At 65.9% G+C, this 23950-nt stretch overlaps 1 protein-coding gene across 1 annotated transcript; it reads right to left on the reverse strand.

The window, feature by feature from the left end:
• Positions 1-268: 268 nt before the first annotated feature.
• BAHCC1 (BAH domain and coiled-coil containing 1) lies at positions 269-23900 on the reverse strand. Its single transcript, XM_051635122.1, is given in 30 exon segments — positions 269-602; positions 689-925; positions 1260-2410; positions 2719-2892; positions 2977-3099; positions 3191-3299; positions 3385-3460; positions 3709-3816; positions 3818-4011; positions 4104-4211; positions 4500-4589; positions 4591-4826; positions 4914-5078; positions 5302-5545; positions 5635-5749; positions 6833-6934; positions 7133-7269; positions 7393-7583; positions 8648-9310; positions 9389-9746; positions 10074-10276; positions 10546-10704; positions 10813-11021; positions 11120-11225; positions 11303-11778; positions 11780-12971; positions 13389-13511; positions 14312-14491; positions 21432-21774; positions 23792-23900. Coding segments are annotated over 29 exon segments (7617 nt in total). The 5' UTR covers positions 21613-21774; positions 23792-23900; the 3' UTR covers positions 269-395.
• Between the last annotated feature and the right edge of the window lie 50 nt (positions 23901-23950).

Genomic DNA, 23950 nt, shown 5'->3' on the forward strand with positions numbered 1-23950 from the left:
TTATTATTAATAATAATTTTTTTGTGTTTTTTTTTTTTTTTCTGCTTGTTGTTTTGTTTGTGTCGGTTTGTCTTTGTTTTCCATAAAACTTCCCAGAAGAAATACAATATTTACAGGCAAAATAAATAGAACAACACACCTGATTTCTGCTTTACCTGCTGGCAAACAGTCAGAGGTACTAGGGAAAGTATGGCTTGTCGGGGGGGCCCCCCCACACCCCCCCTCCTGGGGAGACCGCCCCCCCTGCTCCCCCCCCCTTCCCCCCCCCCCGGGTTTTGCATAACCACCTGGAAGGAGCCTTATGGTGGGGGTGGATGCCCATCCCTGCCCCTCTCCCTGGCCCCAGGGTGGGGGTCAGCAGAGGATGGGCAACACCTTGATGGGCCGCAGGGGGGTCAGCAGAGGATGGGCACCCCCTCGGCGGTGACCAGCCGGCCAGTGGTGGGGTCGTAGGTGCCCGCCAGGTAGTAGAGGTCCTGGCGGTCCTGGTACCTCTTGCTGCGGGTCATCTGCTCATAGTGCTCCCGTCCCACCACCTGGCACTTGTGGGAGATGGTCTGCACATCATTCTCGTCCTCGTGGCATGACTGGTACAGGGCGTTCTGCCAGGGGAGGGACAATATGGTGTCACCAGCCACCCCCCCATCTCTGCTTCCACTGGCATCCCACCCTGCAGCCCACCCCTCACCTTGCCATCGCTCTGCCGCTTGCCCAGCTTGGTCTCCTCGGGGTGGTAGAACCACTTCACCTTGACCACCATGTTGCTGCCCCAGGACTCCCACATGCTCTCGATGCGGCCGATGTAGGGCAGGTTGGGCCGCCCGGCTGACAGGAAGACGGCACAGTCCCCGACCCGCAGCGTCTCCTTGCCCCGCACGATGGCCTTGTAGAACAGCTTCCGTGCCTTCCCCTTCATGCCCCGACGCTGGGGTGAGGAAAGGGGGGGGGGGGTCAAGGGCGGGGTGCATGGACCCATACATGGCACCCCACCATACACCCACAAGGTTTGGAGTTGATGATCTTAAAGGTCTTTTCCAGCCGGAACGATTCCGTGATTCGCCCACACCCACGCTCATGCCCTCTGCACCTTGCCCTCTGCATCCAGCACCCTGCCGTGCACCCTGCACCCATGAATGCACCCGTGCAACTGGCCATACGCTCTGCCCCGTGCACCTCCACCCATGCCTCCTTTTTCTCCCCCTGGCCACGCTGAGCAGTGTTTGCCCACAGTGGGCTCCAGGGTCCAGCTCCGTCCGTACCTGCGTGGGGTTCCCCGACCACCTCCAGAGCTGGCGCGCGGGCAGGAAGGCGGAGATCTTTGGCCGGTTTTCCACCGAGGGCAGGCGCTGCCTCCGGGAGAACTCTTTGGCTTTGGAGAAGCTCAGGGCCTCCCTGCGCTTGAGCTTGGCCTTGGGGCCGGCGGCGGCGGCCTTGGTGAGGAAGCAGCGCTGCACCGCGCCGCCCTTGGAGCGCAGGGCCTCCGGCTGCGCCAGCAGCGCCGGCACCGGGTGCGACAGGCAGGTCTGGAGCAGCAGCGCTGAGTCCTCATCCTCCGAGCTGTAGGAGGAATCCTCATTGTCGGAGGAGCAGAGGCTAGAGGTGGAGATGGAGCCGGAGCTGGAGGAGGTGGAGGAGCCCGAGGATGAGGAGGAAACCGAGAGGCGGGTGATGAAGCGCGAAGGCACCTCGGCGCCCAGCCCACCCCCCTCCTCATCCTCATCCATGTCCGAGTAGGAGCTGTGACAGTCGCTGTCGCAGTTGAGGCTGAACTCGGCCTGGCCCGAGTATTTCCGCAGCGCCAGCCCCACCGGCAGCTGGTGCACGGGCGCCCGGCCCTTCCGATCCTTGCTGGCCAGCGCCGCATGGGTGTAGCCATGGCTGGCCAGCGGTCGCTCCAGCTTGGCCCCAAAGTCCTTCTCGGCCAGCAGCAGAGCTTTGCAGTTCTTGTTCTTGGGGGATGTCACCCCTTCGTGGTCCAGCTTGACCAGGTACTCGCTGCCAGCCTTTCTCCGGCCACTTTTGCCCATTTCTACCTCCAGCCGTTCGGCTTTCTTGGAGCGCAGGAGTTTCTGGGCAGCCGGGAGCACCAGCCCAGCACTGGCCCCGAAGGAGGCGTAGGAGCTGGCGATGCGGCTGAAGGAGTCAGCCCCAAAGCCGTTGCCAAAGACAGGGGTGGCGAGGTGGTGGTGATGGTGGTGGTGGATGGGGAAGATGGCCTCCTTGGCCCGCAGCTTCTTGGCACTGCCGTTGACCTGGAAGAGGTTCTGCAGCACGGCCGTGCCCTTGCTCGACGCCTTCCTCTTGGCCTGTGCCACGGCCGACCAGCTCAGCCCCGGGGCCCCGCGCCGCCCCGGGAAGGGCTCGCTCAGCGCCGGCGCTTTGCTGCCCGACAGCAGCTCCGTGGCTTTGCCTGGGGGAGACAGGGGTCAGGAAGGGCTTGTGGCTGCCAGGGAGGATGGAGGGATGTTCCAGGACTGCCCCATCCCTCCTTGCAGCTTCAACTCTTGTTCCCTCCTCTACAGTTTTCTTTATCTCTGGCCCCACACCCTTCCCTGCATCCACTGTATCCCACTCCCAAACCCCTGCACCCCCTTTTCCCTGTACCCCCTCCCCTGCCTGCAACCCTGCCTGCTTCCCTGCCTCCTGATGCCTGCATCCCAGCCCCCCAGGGGATGGTGGTCCGTAGGTAGCAGTCCCTCTTTCCCCCCCAACCCGTACCGCTCTTCTCCTTGCCGACCGCCTTCCTGCCCAAGTTCCTGGGGGGCTGGGGGCTGTCCCGGGGGTCTGTGCAGAGGCTGGGGGGCAGCTCGCTGGGTAGGGCCCCATCGCCACACGATCGCTTTGTCCGCCGGCAGGAGCTGGAGACCAGCAGTGCAGGGGAGGGCTCGGTGCCTGTGAGCAGAGAGGAGGGGTCAGAGCCACCTGGCTGCCCCCCCACCCTCCCCAGCCCCCCCGGCAGCCCCCCGCCCAACTCACACTGGATCTTGAAGTCAGGAGGCAACAGGCGGATGTTGGACACCGCGATGTGCCCAGTGTCCCCGTCGTCAAACTCCACTGTCACTGCCTCAGGGTCTTCTTCCTCCTCGTCGCTGGAGGAGCCTGTGGCATGGGGAGGGGGCTGTGGGGCTGGGGGTTCCCTCACACCCCCCCCTCCCACATCCCCTTAGCGGCCCCCCAGCCCTCTCCTCACCTCGCACTACATTCCCGGGATAGAGGCACCGGGATTTCTGGCTCCAGTAGGCGCATACGCGCGTACCAGGGGGGAGGCTGCGGCGCGACTGCGGCCGCACGTCCAGGACCTGCAGGGGACACACATGCAGGGCTTGGCAGGGCACAGAGACCGCCCCCCCCCGGGATGCCCCCAGGGACACTCGCCCCACTCACCGCCTCCTGCAGCAGCTGCTCCTGTGAGTAGATGCGCTGCCGGTTCCCCCGCTCACCCTCGATGATGATGCTGTAGCTGGGGAGGAGGGACACAGGGTGGGATCAGCACCTGCCCAGCCACCCTGGCATCCCACTGCAGCAGAGACCCCCATCCTAGCCTCCCATCCATGGCAGGGACCACTCCCTCCTCAGCAGGAAACCCTGCCCTGTCCCCCCCACTCATGGCAGGGACCCACAACCCCCCCAACAAGGACCTCCCACCCCCTGTTGCATGGACCCCCACCCAGCCCTGCACCCCAGCAGAGAGCCCCACTCCCCCCTCACATGTCAGGGGGCTGGATGGAGCGGACGCTGCCAGCGTAGAGCAGACTGTCCTCCTTGGGGATGAGGACGTGCAGCCCGTCCCGCAGATCCTCCTTCTGGATGGCACAGGCGTGGGGCAGGGGGGAGCGGTGTCCTTCCCGCACCCCCCCCCACTAGGCAGCTCCCCGTCTCCTCCTCCTCCTCCTCATCCTCCTCTTCCTCCTCCTCCTCATCCTCCTCCGAGAAGCTGCTGTTATCGTCGAAGTCAAAGTCGTCCTCCACAGCGAAGCTCTCCAGCAGCTTGCTGACCGCCCGGCCCTTGCACTGCGGGAGGAGGGGGCTCAGGGTGGTTGGGGGGCACAGGAGAAGAGGAGCACATGCTGGGGTGGGGGTCCAGCGCCCCCCCAGCCTCTCACCTGCTTGCTGGCCACTTTGCTCTTCACCTTGGTCAGCTTCTTGCCTTTGCTCAGGATGGTCTTGGCGCTCCGGGGGGAGAGGGTCAGCGAGAGGGCCCCGTTCTTCCGCTGTGGGAGGGGGGTCAGAGCAAGCTGGTGGCATCCCCATGGTGACCCCAGCCCTCAGGGGCCCATCCAAGCCCCCCAACCACCTCAGCACCCCTAGCCCATGCTTCAGTGACCCCCATCCCCCCCCGAATCCACATCAACACCATCCCTCTGCACCCCATGGTCTCATTGGAGCTAACTCCCAAGAAGTCCTTCCCAATCCCCTTGCATCCCATGGTCCCACTGCAGCCTCCCCAGACCCCCCAGCTCCTACTCCCATCCCTCTGCACCCCAGTGCCCCCCACTCACCCTCAGGGCCGCCTGCAGCACCTTGCTCTTGCGTGTTGCCTTCTTCAGCCTCTCGCTGGCCAGCCGAGCTCCCTCCTCCCGCGGCCCACAGTGCCGGGGAACTGGGGGGGGCAAAGAGACCTCCAGGGGGGCCCGGGGGGTTGGGGCCACTGGGGGCCAGAGGCCGGAGGCTCTCCTTGCCCTTGGCCTTCAGCTTCTTCTTGCCACCCTCTGGGCAGCCGCTCGCCTTCCGCCGCGCTGGCACCTTCTCCAGCTTGCCCGTCCCCGGCTTCACCGGCCGCCGCTTGATCTTCACCTCGCCCTCGGGGCTGCCCAGGCGGCAGGGACCTGGGGACACACACCCAGATGGGGGCTCAGGGGACACCCCAGATGCCTACCCAGTGTCCCCTTTCTTCCCCCCAGTGTCCCCATTACCGAGCAGCCCCTGCCTCTCTTTCTTCTTCTTTGCCTTCTCGTTGGCCTCCATCTTCACCACAGAGGATGGGGAAGGTCCAAGCACGGCCACCGGCACCGGGGGCAGCAGGGACAGACCCGGCTCCTCCTCGCCCTCCTCGCTGTCCGTGTCCCCGTCAGGCTCATCTGCCAGAGGAAGGGGCACCCATGAGGGACCTGGGGGTGGCCCCTGCAGGCTCTCCCTGCATGGGGAGATGCTGCTTCCCCCCCAGACAGTATGGGAGGTCCTGCAAGACCCCGTGGCACAAGCCAGCCACCCCCTTGTCATGGCCCCCCCAGCCCCAACTCCACACTGGACCCCACATCCCCTGCCCCATGCTGGACCCCCCCAGCCCTGTGCCAGCCTTGCCTTTGAAGCCCCCTGGCTGGCAGGGGTTGGGGTCCTGCGCCTGGTACTTGTTGGCCTTGGAGCTCTTGGGCCGTGACAGTTTCTTCTGGATGCGGCCACCAGGGTTGGGGTCTTTCCGGCGGAAGGGGCTGATGCCAGCAGGGAGCCCTTTGCTCTTCACCTTCTGCTTCAGCTGGGCCACCTTGTGGGCCACCTTGCAGGCCAGCTTGCCCTGTGAGCTGCTCTTCTTGCACCGCACCTTCTCCTGGGGGGACACAGGGAGGGATGCTCAGGAGGGAATTGGAAGCCTCTGGGTCCTGGGGTGGGGGTGCCCGGCAGAGTGTCTGGACTCACCGAGGAGCCTTTGAGGCCACCAAAAGCTGCCTCAGCCAGTTTGCTCCTCTTCTTCTTGGGCTCGGGGTCCCCCCGCAGCTCGGCGCACAGCAGGGACAGGCTGGTCTTCACTGCCCTGGCAGGGAGCGCGGCGTGGGCACAGTGCTACCAGACCCCCATGGACCCAGCACCCCCTGGGATGGGCCCTGCACCCTCCAGATGGATTCTGCACACCCCTGATGGATCTAGGACCAGCTGATGGATCCTGAACCCCCTGGATGGACCCCGCACCCTCCAGATGGATCTGGCACCCTTGGGGATCGATCCCGCACACCCAGCTCAATTCTATGCCCCCCAGGATCAATCCTGCATCCTCTAGGGAATCCTAAACTCCTCTGGGATGGACCCTGCATCCCATCAATGGATCCGGCACCCCCTGATGGACCCAGTACCCCCTGGACAGATCCTGCAACCCCCAGGGAATCCTGAACCCCCCATGGACCCAGCATCCCCATGGGATCTTGCATCCCCCCTGGATGGATCCTACACCCCCAACAGCTGCCAGCCCCCTTCTCCCCCTTCCCCATAACCTTCCCTCTCTCACTAATGTTTTGCGACATAAAACCTAGAGATTAATTTTCCCCCCCCCCCCCCCTTCCCTCCGTCTTAATTGAAGGAACCATTTAGCGCAGATTTAACAGTTATGACTGAGCTGGGGGGGGGGGGAATGGGGAGGGCTGGGGGGGCAGGCTGCTCGTGCACACGCGTGTTTGGACTCGCTCAGAGGATTTATGCAAATGGGCCTGTCGGGAGAGGCAATTTGTAGCGGAGAAGGACAATTACGGAGGGCCCGGGAGTGGGGAACGGCGGCTAATGGGTAATAATAAAGCGCCGGCAGCGCCGAACGCCGCTGCGGCGTGACCGATGGCTTCACACGGCGCAGAGAAAGCGGCTTTTATGCAACGCTGCTCCCGCGACCAGCGAGGGGGGGACACAGTGTAAGCAAAGGGGACACACACGGTGCAGCTGAGCCCCCCCCCACCCCCCCTGATGCAAGTGGGTCAAGAGTGGGTGACCCCCCCCAAACGCCATGGGGGGAATGAACCAGGGTGGCCCCCCCAGCACTGTCACCCCACTGTGGGGATGGCTGGATCCCCCCTGCCCAGGGAAGCGGGGCTGAGTAGCCTGTCCCCAGGGACACGCGGCGCTGGTCACTCACTTGACCTTGCGGTTGTCAGCCCGGCCCAGCGTGCTGGAGTGTTTGCGCTTCCTCGGCCGCCCCGGCCCGCGCCGCGCTGGGCTCCTGCAGCTCTCGTCACGCCTGCAGCCATGGCAAGAGCCAGGGGGGACACCCTGAGCTGCCTGGCAGTGCCCCTCCACCCAGCTGGGCTGAGGACAGGCCCAAACTCATTGCGCCAGTGACCATCATTGCTGTCAGCCCTCCCTGCAGGCTGCTTCCCCCAGTCCTGCAGCCTCGGACCCAACCAGGATGGGGACAGGGGCAGGGGCAGGGACGTACTCGTGGTCATGCCGCCTCTGCAGCTTCACCAGCTCCCGCTGCTTCTCCTTGTAGCGGCGCTGGAGCTCGGCCAGTCGCATCCGCACCTCCACCTCCTGCGTGTTGAGCTGCTCGATGGCCGCCTTCAGGGGACAAACCTGTGGGACAGGGATGGGGGGGCAGCTTGCAGCACCAGCAGCATCAATCCACCCCCACCTCCCCTGAGCTGAGACCAGGCACAATTCGTCCCACCTCCCGGCAGCATGTGAGGAGACACTCACGGCCTTGGTCTTGGGTGTCCAGGTGTATTTGCGTCGGGGGACACGGGCACGGGGTGGGGGGGAGGCGGGCAGGGGGCTGAGGACTGGGGGGCTGCTCTCCTGCCCTGCCGCCTCCACAAGCGACCAGGCAGCTGCCACCGTGGCCAGGTTCTGCAGGTTGAAGGCCAGCAGGTCCTCAGGCTCATCCTGCCCTGTGGGATGGGATGGGACAGGAGGTCAGCAGGGATGGGACACCCATGTTGCCCCCTCAGGCTCTCGTGCCAGCAACCATGCACACCACGGTAGCACCAGGACGGCTACCAGCGATGAGTGGGGCAAGGGGGCATGTGGGGCAGGGGGTTTGTGAAGTGCCATGTATGAGTAGGGTGCCACGGGGTGGCCGTGGGGTCACACTGGGGCTGGCTGAGGGGCAGCGGGTTGGTGTGTCCCCAGGGAGGCATGGGGCCAGGCACGTGTCATCGGCCAGCGTCATGAGGTCATGGGAGAGCAGAGCCAAGGCAGTGACATGCCCACCCACCCCCTCTGCCTTGGGGCGGGGGGAGGCCATGCGGCCCCTCTCCCCACCGCAGGGCCCCACGGCCACCCCCCGCCCCATGGGCAGCCCTGAGTGTGCAGGGCCCCACCATCATCACGTGCCTGCCCCGTGCCACGTGGCTGCTGCAGCGCTGGGGACATGCCAGGACAGACGGATGGACACGGCCTTTCCATCCCTGCCTGGGCCCCCGGGATTCCCTGGGGAAGCCGAGCCGGGAGGGAATCCCAGCGCCTGCCTGGAGCCAGCGCTGGAGCAGAGCCCCTGGCTGGAAGCAGGGCCCGGCTGTGGGGCACTGCAATGCATCACTGGCAGCACTTTGCATCACTGACACTGCATCGCATCATCACCGACACTGCGTTGCATCAGTGATACCATGCTGCATCACCGGGCACCGTGGTGCCAGCGGGCAGGCAGCCGTGTGCTCTGGAGCCACAAGCACGTGCTGTGAATGGGTACACGGCCCCGTGCTGCCAACATACGTGTAGCCCTGCACCACCAACATACATGCAGCCACGTGCCACTGACACACGTGCAGCCCTGCACCACACACACCCAGCCCCGAGTGATGCAAACACACCTGCACCCCCCACACCAAAATCCAGGGCACCAGGGCATGTAACTGCAGGACAGAAGGCACCAAGGGCCATGGGGTGCCAGGGAGCACCAGGGGCAGGGGGTGCCAGGGGGCCCCAGGGGCAGGGGGCTCCTGGGTTCACTCACCCTCCATGGCCAGATCACAGCGGCGCCGTCGCAGCTCCAGGTCGGCCAGCTCGCTGAGCAGGGCGATGCCAGGGATCCCTGAGGGGCAGGGGGTGGGCGAGCGAGGGGGTGGGGGGGGCTCCCTGGGTGACCCCAGCGCCGGCAGATCCCCAAGGTCGATGCCAGCAGCAATCAGGGCCTCCAGCCCCCCCAGGCAGCCCGGCTGCCCGCAGTCGCCATCCTCCTCCTCACAGCTGCCCTCCGGCTCGGAGCCTTCACTGTCGCCCTCCTCCTCCTCTTCCTCCATGGTGGGGGGCAATGGGGAAGCCCCTGCCGCAGGCAGCGGGCACTGCTGCTCCAGGGGGCTCAGCTCTGGTGCCTCCTCCTCGGTGCTCCCTGCTGCCGGGGGTGCTCCCCGCTCCCCGCAGAGGGGTCCCGGGGCCAGAAGCAGGTGATGCCGGTGCAGCAGCACCCCGGGACCCTCAGCTGCAGCCCCTTCGGCTGGTGGCTCCCGGAGGGGTCCTGGCTCCCGCAGCCCCTCGGTGGTGGGGCTGAAGGTGCGGGACTGCTCGGGCTCAGCCGGGGGGGAGCCAGCGTGCAGCGTGTCGGGGTCAGCGGGCTCAGCTGAATGTGCCTCCGAGAAGCCGATGTCGGAGGTGGGGTAGCTGTAACCAGGGGGCAGGTCTGCAGGGAAGGGGGCGACGCTCAGTGGGAACCCCTCGGGACCACCCCCCCAGCCACCCTCCTCCTCCTGAGTCCTACCTGGCTCCAGAGACTTGGAGTAGTGGCGTGGTGGTTGCCCCTCGCCCCGCGTGTCCTCGCCCTCGCTGCCCTTGCTCTGGGCAGGCAGGGGGCTGCCGGCAGGGGAGCGGGGGGCCACGGCGGAGCTGGCGGCGGGGCAGATGGGGAAGGGGCAGGGGGCAGCAGGGAGGGCCACAGGGCACTTGGCTGGGGGCCGCAGGGCCGGGGAGTGGCAGCAAGGGGACAGCTTGGGGGGGCCAGGGGCCGCCGGGGACAGGCCCTTGGCTGGGGGGTTTAAGGCAACTGCTTTGTGGGAGGGTTTGAGGGGCTTGTCGGGACCCCCCTCCTCTAGCTCCAGGGGCTGCTCCTCTGGCTTCCGCTGTGGGAGACACGGGGGTCAGTCCATGGCAGCCCCACAGCCCTGCCCCACAGCCCAGCCCTGCATTCCCCAGCCCAACCCCATGGTCCAGACTGTGCCCCACTGCTTGGCTCCAGCCCCCCAGCCCTGCCCCCTAGCTCACAGCCCCACATCCCACACCTCAGCCCCATATCCCCACCCTACACCCAGCCCCGCATTCTCAAACCAGCCCCAAACCCAGCCCCACATCCACCCCTGCAACCCACCCCCACACACACACCCCCCTCTCCCCCTGGCCCCCAGCCCCACATCCCACCCCACCCCTCTCAGCCCCAGCCCCACAAGCACCTGGACGTGCACCTGGCGCTGGATCTCAAGGGCCTGCGCCGCCCGCTGCTGCTGCTGCTGCTGCTGCAGGGCATAGAGCTCCTGCTGCCGCAGGAACTGGGAGCGGGGGTACACAGGCAGCTGCCCCGTGTGCTGCAAGTGGGCGCTGGGACCCCGGCCCGGGTACATGGGGGGCCACAACGATGCCTGGTCCATCACTTCAGCTGCTGGCGGTGGAGGGGTCAATGGGGGACCCACCACAGGGTCATCCCACAGAGCCCAAAGGTGCCACCCCAGCCCTGCAACCTTGGAAGAACCCAGAGACACACCTCCCTCCTTTACACCTAAACAGCACCCTCAGGGACCCCACCTCCTCCCTCTGCACCCACAGGGACTCCCATATCCTATCCAGCACCCCCAAAAGCACCCCCAGGGATCCCATATTCCCCCTCCCAGCACCCCCAGCCCCAATACCCCCCAACCCCAGGCTCACCCAGCGTGTGGGGGGTGCTGTGGGCAGGGGGCTCAGTGGGCAGGATGACGAGCTGGGCAGGTGGGTCCTGGGAGAGGGGGAAGACGGGCTGCATGGTGCTGGGCATGGAGGCGGGAAAGGCAGGCGGCAGGTTCTGGTGCAGGGCAGGGTGGCCGATGCCTGCAGGGCCCGGGGGGGTCATCAGAGCTGGGACTGGGGGCCCAGCACCCCACTGCTGGGGGCAGGGGAGTTTGGCAGCCCACCCCCCCACTTGCTGCCGGCACTGACCGTAGGAGTGTCCTCCCATCCAGATGGAGGGGCTGCGGGTGCGGGGCAGCCAGTGCGGGTGTGCAGGGTGGGGGTGTGTGGCAGGGTCCCCCCCGAGCTGCCCTGCTGGCAGTGGCGAGCCCCCGGCCATCATCAGGTGGGGGGTCAGCTCCCCGGGACACCCTCCCGATGGGTGCATCCGGGCAAACTCCACCAGGTCCTTGTTGTCCCTGTGGAAAGAGCCAGGGTGGGGGGAGAACACATGAATGGCAGGCAGCCCTGGCAGGCAGGGACCCCCTGCACCATGCCCCCAAGCCCCCCAACTCACTGGAGAAGGATGTCTCTCCCCGGCAGCCCCAGGCGCTCCTCGCAGAGCCGGCCCCGCTCCTCCTCTGCCTCCAGCTCCATCAGGTGCATGGGCCGCGCGGTGCCCGCTGCGCCGGGACGGGACAGCGACATCAGCACCACCAAGCCCCCCCAAGCCCCCAGGACCCCCTCACCCGGCTCCTACCTTTGATGCCAGTGGCCGCCCGTCCTGGCCGCCCTGATCCGCTGCCACCACCATAGGGCTCGGGACGTCCCAGCGTGTCCTTCTGCCGTGCCACGGCCACGGCGATGCCGACGGGCGGCTGCCGCACCTCGCCCTCGCCGCTGGCCAACCCCTCGTGCTCCCGGCCGCGGGCGCAGTCCGGCCGCTCCAGCTCCGGTTGTCCTTTTCCCGAGGGGAATTTGGTGTCCTGGTGGGCGCAGCTGCCCTTGACCCCTCCCAGCCCCACAAAGGGGGGGCCCTTCTGGCCCCCCAGCAGCGCCTGGTTGCTGTATTTCAGCAGGTTCTTCATGGCTGACACCTCGTCGGTAGCCGCCGGCACCTCCTGGCCCAACACTGGACCTTGGGGCATCAACGCCGCCGGCTGCAGACCGGCACTGAAGGGGTCCAGGTACGGCCCCTTCCTCTCCTCTGCAACGCTCAGGGGGGGGGCCCTGGCCCTGCACCCCCCAGGGGGGCAGTGGGGGCCCCCCGTAGCCCAGGGTGCTCAGCTCCAGGGGCTTGCGCTTGCTCTCAGCACCTGCTGCCTCCACCTCAGGGTGCTGCTGGTGCCGGATCCGTGCCACCTTCTGGGGGGCAGGTCCTGGGGGGGGGTTGTCTTTGGGGGGGCCCTTCTCCAAAGTGCAGCAGGAGGGGCCAACCCGGGAGCAGTTGGGCGCTGATGGCACCTCAAAGTAGCCCTTGTCCAGAGCACCCTTAGGCACTGGAGCCCGGCCGGCGAAGGGGGGTCCCTCAGCTGACCCCCCGCCCAGGTACTCTAGCCCCTTCAGCCGGGCGCCAGGACCCCCCCAGTCCAGCCGTCGCTCTGCTGAACCCTCTGCCTTCAGTGGGTGGTGGAAGGGGCCACTGTAAGCTGCTGGGGGCTCAGCCCCCACCTCGGCGTGCCGCTCCTTGCCCTCGACGGGCTCCACCGGCACCTGGAAGGACCGGCTCTTGTCCGTCAGGTGCCCCACCGAGGGCACCAGCGTGGCCCCGCTCAGCTTCGGCTCCGGCAGCGGGCACAGCACCTCGGCGCCAGCGTGGAGCTGCAGGCAGGGGAAGGAGCCGGCGGTGGGGCCGAGGGGTGCTGGTCCGGTGGGCACGGCATAGGACACGGCGTGGTGCAGCATCTGCCGCCGCTCCAGGCACTCGCCGTAGGGTTGGGGGGTCACCTCGGGACCCCCCAGCTCCCGCTCACCCCGGCACGGCTCCTTGGCGCTGCAGCGGCCGGTGCGTGGCAGGGCACTGCCAGCACAGCTCGGCAGGACGGCGCGGCCGGCGTCACCATCCAGCCCCTTGGCACCCAGCAGGCAGGAGGCCAAGTGCTTGGGGCGGCCCTCGGCAGACCCTCGGGGGGGCAGCCCCTCCTTGCAGTGCCCCTCCGGCGGCACTGGCAGCACCGCCTTGTGCCGCTCCTTAGGGTCCTCCTCGGGCAGTCGCTCCCTGGGGTCTCCCCCTTTTCCCACCTTCTCCTTGCCCACCAGGAAGCGTTCGTAGTCCTTGGGGGTCTTGGGCAGGGGTCCTCCGGCATCCCGCTGCTCCCGGCTGCAGGAGCTGGCGGGGGGCCCGGGGGCGGCGCGGGCGATGCCGGGGAAGCCGTGGCTGGTGGGGAGCAGGGGGGGCTGAGCGGGCAGGTTGCGCAGGTAGAAGTTATCTGGAGGGGATGGCGATGGGTGAGCCCCCCGTGGAACCCCCTCCCCACAGCGCCGCGGTCTGGGCGACCACCATGGCTGTGCCAGCGCCACGAGTCCCCGCTAATGAGCCCGGGGGAAGGCATGGCTTAATTAGCTCCGTTTCCCACCCAAACAATGTTCCCTATTAAGCGCCCGCCACAATATTGTGAAAAGTGAGAGCGGCGGCTGGGCCGGGTGCCCACTGCCCCACGCCTCCCGGGGACCCAGCGCCTGCTCTGGCACTGGACCCCCACCCTGACACTGGGCACAGGGACAGGCACCGAGCCGCCCCCCACCATGCCTGGCTGGGGGCACGTACCCGCGCGGGGGCACTAGCCAACCCTGGGTGGCCCCGGGGCAGTGGCACCACGGCACCGTGCCGGGACCCCGGTACCTGCCTTTCTGGCTGTCGTAGAAGCGGTGCTGGCCATAGAGGACGTTGCTGTTGCTGTGGTGGTCCAGGTGGCTCATGGGCAGGAAGGTGGAGGCCAGGCTCCCGGAGAAGCGGGGATACCCCGGGGCTGGGGGGCACAGAAATCGGGGGGGGGCCAGGGAGCACACAGTCCCCCCCCGCAGCACCCCTGTGCCGTGCCACCGTGCACAGCGCAGCAAAACCGCCCCACTGGAAACACTTCGCTGGAGCCAGACTCCTCCAGGCCAGGGACTCCCCACATGCCCCCAGGAGCTGCTGCTGGGCTGAGACCCCCCAGACTCATGTCAGCAGTGGCTTGGCACAGTCCCCACTCTCCAGCGGTCAGCAGCACTGCCCGTGTTCCCCCCCCGTCAGACCCCCCCCACACACCGGTAGCCAACTGGCAGCCAGTCAAACTACCAGCCGGGCCAGCTGCCAGGGCCCCGTGCCAGCACCACCGCCCCGCGCCGGGGGGGACAGGGACAGTGCAGGGGGGGACAGGGGGCAGCGTTAGGCTGGGAGGAGTCCCCACTCCCACTGCAGGGGGGGTCTATTTAACCGGAGCTGCCCCCATGCCGCAGCCTGGCCTGGGAGAGTGGTCCCTGCCTCTCATTCATCACCAGTGACATGAGCTGGTCCGGTCTCTGCCCAGCTGCAGGCATGGTGTGGGGGGCTGCAGCATGGCACAAGCCTCCCCAACTGTGGGGGGCACCCTCAGGGGAGTCTGTGGAACATGCTGCCAGCTGTGTCCCCCCCCCCAAAGCTCACCACATGCCAACCATGTGCCACAACCACCCCCAAGGTCCAAACCTCGTTATCCATCAGCATCGCAGCGACCCCCTGGCCGCTCCCTGGGGACCCCCCACCCAGGATGCTGCCATCCCCCCCACCCCTCTGGTGCATGCTCACCTTCATGGGAGTGCGAGAACCAGATCTGGGAGGTGCTGGAGTGGGGTGCGCGGAATGCTGGCTCCGGGGGGGAGGCGGTGGGGCCAGCAGGGTGGCTGGGGCCCCCCGAGCCCAGGCTGCTGCTCAGGAAGCCCCCCATGAAAGAGGAGGTGGGTGCACTCCCCATCAGGCTGCTGCCGGCTGTAGGGGGAGAGGAGAGAGTCAGAGGGTTCTGCCCGCAATCCCCCCACTCACCCAGGCACACTCGTGTGCACACACTTGCTTGTGCACACAGGTCCCTTGTGCGTGTGCACTCCGTGAGCGTGCGTGTCCCTGGTGTGATCGCACTTGTCCCTCGTGCACGCCCTCCCCTCATGGCCCCCAGCCCCACGGGGCTCGTGCATACATGGGCCATGAAGGCACAGGGCACCACTGCCCTGCCTAGTGTGTGGTCCTTGTGCACACATGTGCCAGCACATGGGAGTGTGTGGCTCCCCACTGTGGTGCTCTCCCCCCCAACTCCAAGTTAATGTGGGACACTGGCTGCCCTGGTTGGGGGTCAGATCCACACGTGTAAATGTGTGTGCACATGCTCATGCTCAGACGTGCAGGGAGCACAGGGTGGGGGGTAGCCTGTGCCCTGAGGTCTCCCCCCCACACCTGGGGGCCCCTGGTACCCCCTAGGGAGGCCGAGGCTGGCACTGCCCACCCTGGCCCATCTGAGATCATGGTGTAACCATGGAGCCAGTGGCCAGGGGCTGGGCAGGGGGAGCACCATCTGCCCCTCGCCACGTGGACCCACTCCCATCTCCCTTTGTGTGCCAACGTGGGCTGGCAGGGCCATGGCACAGCTCGGCATGGCACAGCTTCACATGGCTCGGCACGGCTTGGCACAGCTTGGCTCGGCTAAATGTGGCTCAGTACGGCACAACTCAACACAGCTTGGCATGGCTCAACACAGCTTGGCACAGCACAGCACGGCTCAACATGGCACAGCACAGCTCGGCACGGCTCGGCTCAGCATGTCATGGTGCAGAGCAGCCCAGGTTGGCCGGTCGCCCGGCCGGGGCAGGAAACGATGCTTTGCTCTCTAAGCCGGCCCACGCTCCCTGGCTAATCCCTCAGGGATGCCTCTGGGATGAGTGTCGGGATGTGGTTTCAGGCAGCTCGCTCCTTCCTGCTCCGGCCGGGCAGGGGCCGCGTGGGCCGGGGGCTCAGCCGCACCCTGCCATGGTCCTGGGAACCGGCACCGGACACTGCGGCCCCCATGCCGGTACACACCGGGGGGGTGGGCACCTCCCACTGGGCAGCCTGGCCGTGCAAACGCTTCCCCCAGGAGCCGTGCCCGTGGGCAAGTGTCCCGGAGCACCCCCAGCCTCGGCCGTGCCGGGGGACCCCGCGGTGGGGCGTGGAGCCGGCAGCGTGCCGGGCGGCTGTGCCGGGCAGGAAGCCGAGGTTTCCAGAACGAGCCTTTTCTGGAAGCTGTGAAACAGGCTGTAAAAAAAAATATCTCCCCCCCCCCCCGATGGTGGCGGGGCTGGGCTGGCGTGGCGCGTCCCAGGGGGCTGGGGGGAGCCATGGTTCCCCACACCCCCACCCGCTGACTCACGGCCCCTGGCACGGAGAGATCCCCTGGCAAACACTGGCTGCACAGCCGGCCACGCTGCTCCCACCCCCCTCAGCCCCTCACACAGCTCGACATGGCATGGCACGGCACAGCTTGGCACAGCTTGGCACAATGCACAGCCAGGGCAGCCCCCCAGCTCGGCCTCCTCCAGCTGCAGTGCCAGCAAGGACAGGCAAGGGTCCCTGAGACCCTGCACAACTCATCTCACCAGTGTCCGGCAGGGGCGGGGTGGGCGCATTGCTGCCTGCCAGCACGGGGCAGGTGAGCAGAGGGTCCCACCCTGGCCCCCCGGCAGCATCAGCCGGGAACTCCCTGGCCGGACTCCCTGCGGCCGGCACCGTGAGTCAGCCCCCGGCCCGAGCACCGCGCAGACGGCTGGAAAATCCCCCCCGGCGGGTGCCAGCGGGGAGGGAAGGGTGGCCCCGGCCGTGGCCACCAGCCCCCGGCTCCAATGGCCTTTGTGGGGAGAGGCTTCGCACCTCTCGCCCAAGCTGGGAACTTCGGCAACCCCGGCACAGCCACCCAAGCACCGCGCTGGCCCCGGCCACCCCAGCACGGCCCCGGCACAGCTCTGGTCACACTGCACACACCACGCCGGCCCCACGGAGCGGCTGGGCAGGGAAACTGAGGCAAGGGAGCGCATGTACCATGGGGTTTGGTGCTGGCAGCGCGAGGACCCCCTGAATGGGGCAGTAAAGGGTTAAGAGGGAAGCGAAGGCGTTTCTCTCCCATCTCCAAACCGCAGGGGGGAGGGGAGCGCCCCGGGGGCTTTTGGCCCCATATCCACAAAGGGTCACGGGTGCGATAAGTATGCCAGGTCTCAGCATGACCCCGCTGACAGCACGGGGGGGCGGGATGCGGACTGGGGGGAGCACTGGTGGGACTGGCAGTCCCCTGGTCCCTGCCGTGGCGGTGGCGGGGGGGACGTGCGCGGGGTTGAGTTACTCCCTCGGCTATTTCGGGGCTGGAACATTCCTGGCGGGGCCGGGGCTGCACGCGGTGATGCCGGGAGCTGGCAGGGACCCCCCGCACCGCATCCCCCTGGCTCCAGGGAGCTGCCACCCCCAGGCCCCCGCTCCCCAAACCCCCCCACACGCTTCGCAACCCACGCAGCCCCTTTAAATATTCGGCAAATAGGAAATAAGTGCAATATAATTTCCCCGGTGCTATAATTTAAGATGAATCCATATTGTTATGGCACTAAATAAACGCGGCGGTATCGAAACGCCGTTCAGACGAGCTTGACGGAGCGCCAGCCGCGCAATTAAAACCTTATCCGATGGGTAATCACACGCAGCCGCGCCGTGCTAAGTGCCACTCGCAAGCTGGCGGCCTTTGGATGGAGGAGAGGGGACCCGGAGGGGTGAGGGGCTGCTGTGGGCTTGCACACTCTGAGGCCACAGGCTTGCACACTTGTCAGGGCCGTGCAGTGCCACTTGCCTGCCTGGGCCACACGCTGTCACACACTTGCAGCCCTGTGGGGTTGTGTGCTGCCACACACTTGCGAGCTCATCACGGCCAAGCACCGCTGCACACTCGTACACTCACCAGAGCCAAGTGCTGTCACACATTTGCACACTCACTGGGGCTGTGCATGCACATGACCCAGTGCACTCTGCTTGCACGGCCGGCACAGGCGGCTCGCACAGCTTGAACATGCTGCTTTGCGTGGTCCTTGCACCACTGACACGCGCTGCTCAGTGCTTGGTGCACGCTGCTTGCACAACTCGCACACACTTGCACCCTCGCAAAGACCAGAGGCTGTTTTGGGGGCCACGGCCATGCAGAAGCCCAGGGCATCCTAGTGTCCCACCCCATGAGGGTCTGGTGGCACAAGGAAGCTGAGGACACGTACCCCCCCAGAGAACACTCCAAAACTTGGAGCCCAATGTCACCCTGTCTCACCTGTGACTCCTTGTGAAGAATCACACTTATGGGGGCCCAGGTGGCCCACGAGGGTTTATCTCTCCCCTCCCAGCAGGGCTGGGAGACCCCAGTGGGGCCAGGTCCTGCCCTGGGGTGATGCTGTGGGGCAGGCAGTCAGGCACGGGGGCTAGAAGTGGGAACAAGCAGGGGAGAGCAGGCCAGGGGGCAGGCAGGGGGGTGGCAGGCAGGGGGGACAGGCAGAGCTGCCCTCGGCCCATCTGTTTCACTTTACAGGGCGGATAAAGAAGAACTCCAAGAATGAGATTATGGGGTGAGTGTTTATTTACCACTGGGGGGGTGTGGGGAGGTGCAGCCTGTGTGAGTCTCTTCAGTCACCAAATCACCAAATCTTGTTATTTTTATTTTCTACTATAATTCCCCACTGGGCCATCATGTATCACTGCCTTCAGCACTGGGAGAGGAACCGGCTGCAGGGGGGGGCGGACAACAGGGATGCTCTAGGCTGGGAGGACACGGGGGGGGCCCAGTTTGGGGCCATCACCGTGTTTACCAGCAGTGCCGGGGGCTGGTGGCAGCTGCCGGTGCGCAGCAGCACCTCCGCACGGATCCCACTGCTCCCGAACAGATGAAACAGCCCCGCGGGAATCCCAGGGGAGCAGGGGCTCCCGCATCCTGCTGGACACGTGTCACACCCCAGCACTGCGCGGCTGACGGGGAACAGACGAGTTCATTCCAAAATCCGTTTTAACTTTGACACCTACTTTTAAAATCGCGGTGCAGGCGGCAGCGTGGCTGGGCCAGGGGGAGCGGGGACCCCCATGTTGGGGCCATGCCACGGCCCCCCAGCCCCTTGTCAGATCCCGGCTTCGGTCACTAAAGAGGAAGCTGCGACGTGGAGCACTGGCAGCCGGCCCTGCGTCACCAACCCGGCCGGGGGCCACCACCCCCACCTGCCCCCTGATGTCCCCTCCCCAGCTGTGTCAGGGAATTGTGCAGTGAGCTGCTGGAAACTCCATCCAGGAAGGGGGACAGCTGTGGGAGCACGGGCGGCCTCCAGCACCAGGCTGCCGGACACAGCCCCCGCCACATGCTCACCCCTGCCGGGATACCATCCGGCACCGGGACACACAGCCCAGCATCGGGACACACAAGTGGCACGGCCAGGCAGCACAGCAGCGCTGCCATGGATTTGGTGCTCCAGGCAAAGCCCGGCGCCAGGCCAAGGCCCCAGGCGCTGTGACACATCAATATGCACCCAGGGCTCCACCGCAGTGTCCAACAGCCCGGCACGATCTCAACTCTGTGTTAGTCCATAAAAACATCAGAAGAGCAAAAATCGAGGCCCCAGTGTCAAGCCCGGGCTTGGCTGCAGTTTCCCACCCCCTGGCATGTGATGGGACCCTCGGCTCTGCTCAGTGCAGGGGTGCCAGGGTGGTGGGACCGCAGCCCCCAGCTGGATTGTGCCCCCGTTAGTGCCACGATAGGGGGTGGGGGCTGCACGCCGGGGGTCCCCGTCCCCACCCTGACCTCCCGGCACCAGGCAGGGCTGTGGGTCACCGCACCCCAGCCCCCAGCGCCGTCTCGCACCGTCATTTGCATGGTCCCGGTGCCAAAACCCGACGCAACCCGAAGCATTTGTTTGCAATAACTGCGCGGCCCTGAATTATGGCTTTAATAAAATCAAACTAAACAGTTTTTATCTCCCCTTCCCAGAGCGGCCTCTGGCCCCCGGCAAAGGCTCCTGGGAGGTGTAGTCCGGTCACCGCTGGGAGCCATTTGGGGGAGCGTGGCTCGACCCCCCCGGGCACCCCGGGGTGCCGCGTGCCGCGCCGGCCTCGCCACGGCCGCCCGGAAAACCGCCACCCGCCTTTATTTGCTGGGTGGGGTAATTATCAATCATCGGCGTTAATTACTGCTCCGCACGCTGCCACGGCTGCCGGCTCTGTGGCACGGCCACGCTGCGGGGACACCGGGGTGCCGGGCCTGGGGACCCCCCTCCCGCCATCCCCACCACCGCGCTGGGCACCGAGTTATCATTTTTATTCGCTCGAGCAACATTCCCGTGCGCACGGGAGGCTCCGAGCGCGGCTCGCCGGGAAGGGCTCCGGGTGCGCCGGCCCTGCCAAAGCCGGGAATATTTTTAGCTCTTTCTGTTGTTGGGTTTGGCTTCTCCTTTTTTTTTTTTTTTTTTTTTTTTTTTTTTTTTTTTTTTTTTTTTTTAAGGCGAGTTTCTGCCGGGGTATTTTTAGCCTGATCCATGTTATTTTAACAGCCTCCGTTGCATTCGGGCTCCCATGTGTCGCCCAGGCCCCAGTGGGTGTGAGGGTCCGGCCACCACCGCAGGGACACCGCCAGAAGCCAGAGGGAAGTCAGAGTCACCCCAGCACCGGGGTCCCCCCGGGTACCCAGCCCTGCCAGCCCAAAGGGGCCAAGCCCCCACTCGGGTTCCCAAATGCAGGGACGAGCACCGAGCCCCCCATTCAAACCGCCCACACCCCAAAGCCAGGGGGAGGCCGGGGTGGCCCCCCCCAGCCTGGCACTGGTTCGGGGGGGCTTAGTGGTGGTCTCGGGGGTCTGGCTGCCAGCACAAAGCGAAACCGCCCCGGCCGCGGGCCCGATCCGGCGACACCTCCCCAGCACCCCCAAGTGTCCCCCGCTTTCTGCCTCCTTCCAGGAGCCCCCCGCCGCCGTCACCTCCCCCCGCGCCGGCCCGGCCGTGCCCCCCGCCCTAATCCACGCACTAATTGTAATCCCATTAAAGCAGATATAATTTTATTAGTATTCACAGCTCATCAAGGCGGCGACAATAACCGGCGCTGCCGCCGTGCCGCGGCGAGAAAACCGCCTGCGCCGGCGGGAAACGGGGGCGGGGGGGCCCGGGCAGCGCCGAGCCGGCACTCCGGATCCGGCCCCGCTCCCCCGTCGGCTCCGGCCCCCCCCGATGCTCAGCCGCAGACAACCGGTTCCCCGCTGCCTGCCCCCCGCTTGCTGCCCCCCGCACCCCCACGGTCCCCTCCCCGTGCTATGCACCCTGCTTTGGGCACCCTGCACCCCGCTCCGGGCACCCCGCGGTACCCCCGCAGGGCCGCGGCCGCGCTCCCGCCGCCGCAGACAAAGCCGAGCGGGCAGCGCGCGCCACGGCGGCCGGAGCCCGCGATCCTCATCCCGGTGCCGGCACGGTTGGCCGTGCCGTGCCGTGCCACGCTTTTGTCCGTCTCCGGACAGGGACACCAGCTGCAGGGGAGGGGACACACACACACACACACACTCAGGCGCATCGCAAACCCCTTCTCACCCCGACACTCGGGCGCTGGATGCGGGGCCGGGGGGTGCCGGGCTTTCCCGCGGCCCCGCCGCGCCGGCCCCGCACATAACGGCCTCCTTGTTCGCCCAGAAAGCGCTTCCTTGTCCGTGCACCGGGACGGTGCCGGGACAGCCCAGGGGTCGCGCTGGCGAGTGGAGAAATACCCATAAGCCCCCCCCCACACACACCCCCGCCCCCCAAGCCCCCCGGGCGCAGTGACAGCCGGGCTCAGCACAAAGGGGAGGCCGAGCCCCCCGGTGTACCGGACCCCCGCGCCCCTCCCGTTCACGCCACGACGCCGCCGCCCCCCCGGCCCCTCTGACCTGTGTGCGTGGCCATGGAGATGGGCGCGGGGAAATACTTGGTGGGCTGGAAATGTCCGGGGGGCTGCACGGCGGCCCCGTGCGCTGCAGCCGCCACGCGCCCCGCGCCGTGCCGGTGGCCCAGGCTGCCCCGCTCCGACAGCAGCCGCGGTGGCGGGGGCGCGAAGTCACGGCCCTCCATGCCGGGGACACCCACCCGCCCGCACGCTGCCCGCGGGGGGCACGGCGGGACCCCGAGGGGGCTCCTCGGCACGGCCGGCGGTCCTCAGCGCCGCGGCGGGACGGGCTCGGGGGCGGCGGGCCGCGCTCCGCGCCGGGGCTCCCGGCTCATCCTCTGCTCCTGCTGCGGGGAGAGAAAGGAGAAGGTGAGTGAGCAGCCAGGCCGGGGGGTGCCAGCCCCCCCGCGTCCCCAAGACCCCCGCACATGGCCCTCCGCTCCCCCAGCATCCCCAGCACACAGCCCCTTGTTTTCGCCGCGCGTGGGCCTGCTCTCCCCGGAGCGCAGCCCCCCCGTGTCCCCAGGACCCCGGTGCTCAGGTCCCCACTGTCCCCAGGACACAGCCCTCGCTTTTCACCCAGTATCGCCCGTGCACGGTCCCTGGTTTCCTCGGTATCCCCGGTGCTCGGTCCCCAGTTTCCCCACCATCCCTGGAGCGGAGCCCCCTGTTTCTCCGGTACCTGCACCCCAGTTTCCCCAGTACTCGCTCCCCTTTTTCTCCAAAATACCCCGTGCACGGCTCCCGGTTTCCCCGCCATCCCTCGAGCACAGCCTCCCCGGTTTCCCCAACACTCCCAATTCATGGGTCCCAGTTTCCCCGGTTCACGGCCCCCCCCAGCTCTCCGGGCCGCCCCCCGGGGCTCGGCCCCGACCGCTCCCCGCGCTCTCTCCCTCTCCGGCCGCTCGGGGCCCGCTTCCCCGGCGCTCGGTTCCCCGGTGCTCGGGCCCTTCCCTCCCCGCTCCCTCCGGTGCACGGGCTTAGGTTTTCTCGGGAGCTCGGGTTCAGTCCCACCCCGATTTCCCCCGGTGCTCGGACCACGTTGCCCTGTGCTCAGAGCCCGGTTCCCGGTGCCCTGCCGGTCCCGGCCTCCCCGCTGCACCGGCCCCGCTTCCGTTGTCTTCCCGCTTCCCGACGCTCAGGCCCCGGTTCCCGGCGCCTCCCCGTCCCGGTTTCCCTCCTCCTCGGTTCGCACAGCCCCGGTTCCCCGGTGCACGGTCCCTTCTTTCTGCGATTCCCCCCACCCTGGGCTGCACGGCCCCGGTTTCCCCCCCTCCCCCGGTGCCCGACCCCGGCCCGCCCGGGCATTGTTCTCGGCAGCGGCGGGGCCGGTGGGCCCGATCCGGCGGGGAGAGCGGCGGCGGCGGCCGGGGCCGGGCCGGGCCCAACGGCGAACAAAGGGGCACGGAGCACCGAGCGCGGCCGGGGGCCCCCGACCCCCCCCGGGCCGGGGATGTGCGGAGCCAGCGCGGCCGGATGGTGGGGGGGACGAGGAGGGAGGTGGGACGCACGCCTGGCCCCCCAAAAACGGGCGATTGGTGAGTAACGTTGGAGAAAAGGAAGGTGGAAAAGGCGATTATTGTTTTTTTTTTTGAAGGGGAAAAAAATATAACGCAGGAAAAAAAAAAATTAAGAGGAAATAATCTAAGGGAAAAAGGTTTACGGAAAAAAAAAAAATTAAGGGGAATTAACTTCAGGCAAAAAAGGTTTGATGCAAAAATAAAATTTTAGGGGAGTAAATTTTAGGCAAAAAAGGGTTGAATGCAAAAAAAATATATAAAAAATGAAGGGAAGTTAATTTAAGGCAAAAGGGTTTAATGCAGTAAAAAAATAAAATAAAGAAAAATAAAGGAAATTAATTTCAGGCCAAAGCAACTAATGGAAAAAATTGAATGCAGAAAAGACTCGATGCAAAAAAAAATGTTTTATTGCAAAAAAAAAAATGTTTTCACGCAAAATGTTTTATTGCAAAAAATACAAAAGCTTCAGTGCACAAAATTTCACGGCGAAGGTTTTTTAACACGAAGGTTTTTAAGGTTAAAAAAAATGTTTTGACGTAAAAAAAATAACGCAGGGAAACATTTTAACGCAAAACAAACAAACAAAAAAAAGATAACGCGAGGAATATCTTAACGCAACAACAACAAAAAAATCAATAGAAAAATATTTTAACGCGGAAAAAAAAAAAAGGCAAAAAAAATTTTATTGCCAAGAAATCGATGCAAAAAGCAGAGAGGGGGAAAAAAAAAAAAAAGCGACCGAAAAGAATAACAGCGAAGCGAAAATAATAATAATAAAAATTATTAAAAAAACCCAGATGACAAGAACCCCCCGAAGCCCCGCAGCCCGCTCGCAGTGACTTACCGGAGGGGTGCTGCGGTCCCGCCGGGTGCGCAGCGTGCTCCTGCCGGTGCCCGTGCACTGCCCATGCACCGGCTGCTCCTGCAGCAAAGGGAACCGGAGGGGGGGTGGGAAGCGGAGAGGGGGGAGGGGGGGGGAAGATCGGGGAGGGGGGGGGGGGGG

The sequence above is a fragment of the Apus apus genome, chromosome 17, assembly GCF_020740795.1.
Source record: "Apus apus isolate bApuApu2 chromosome 17, bApuApu2.pri.cur, whole genome shotgun sequence".
Taxonomy (NCBI): Eukaryota; Metazoa; Chordata; class Aves; order Apodiformes; family Apodidae; genus Apus; species Apus apus.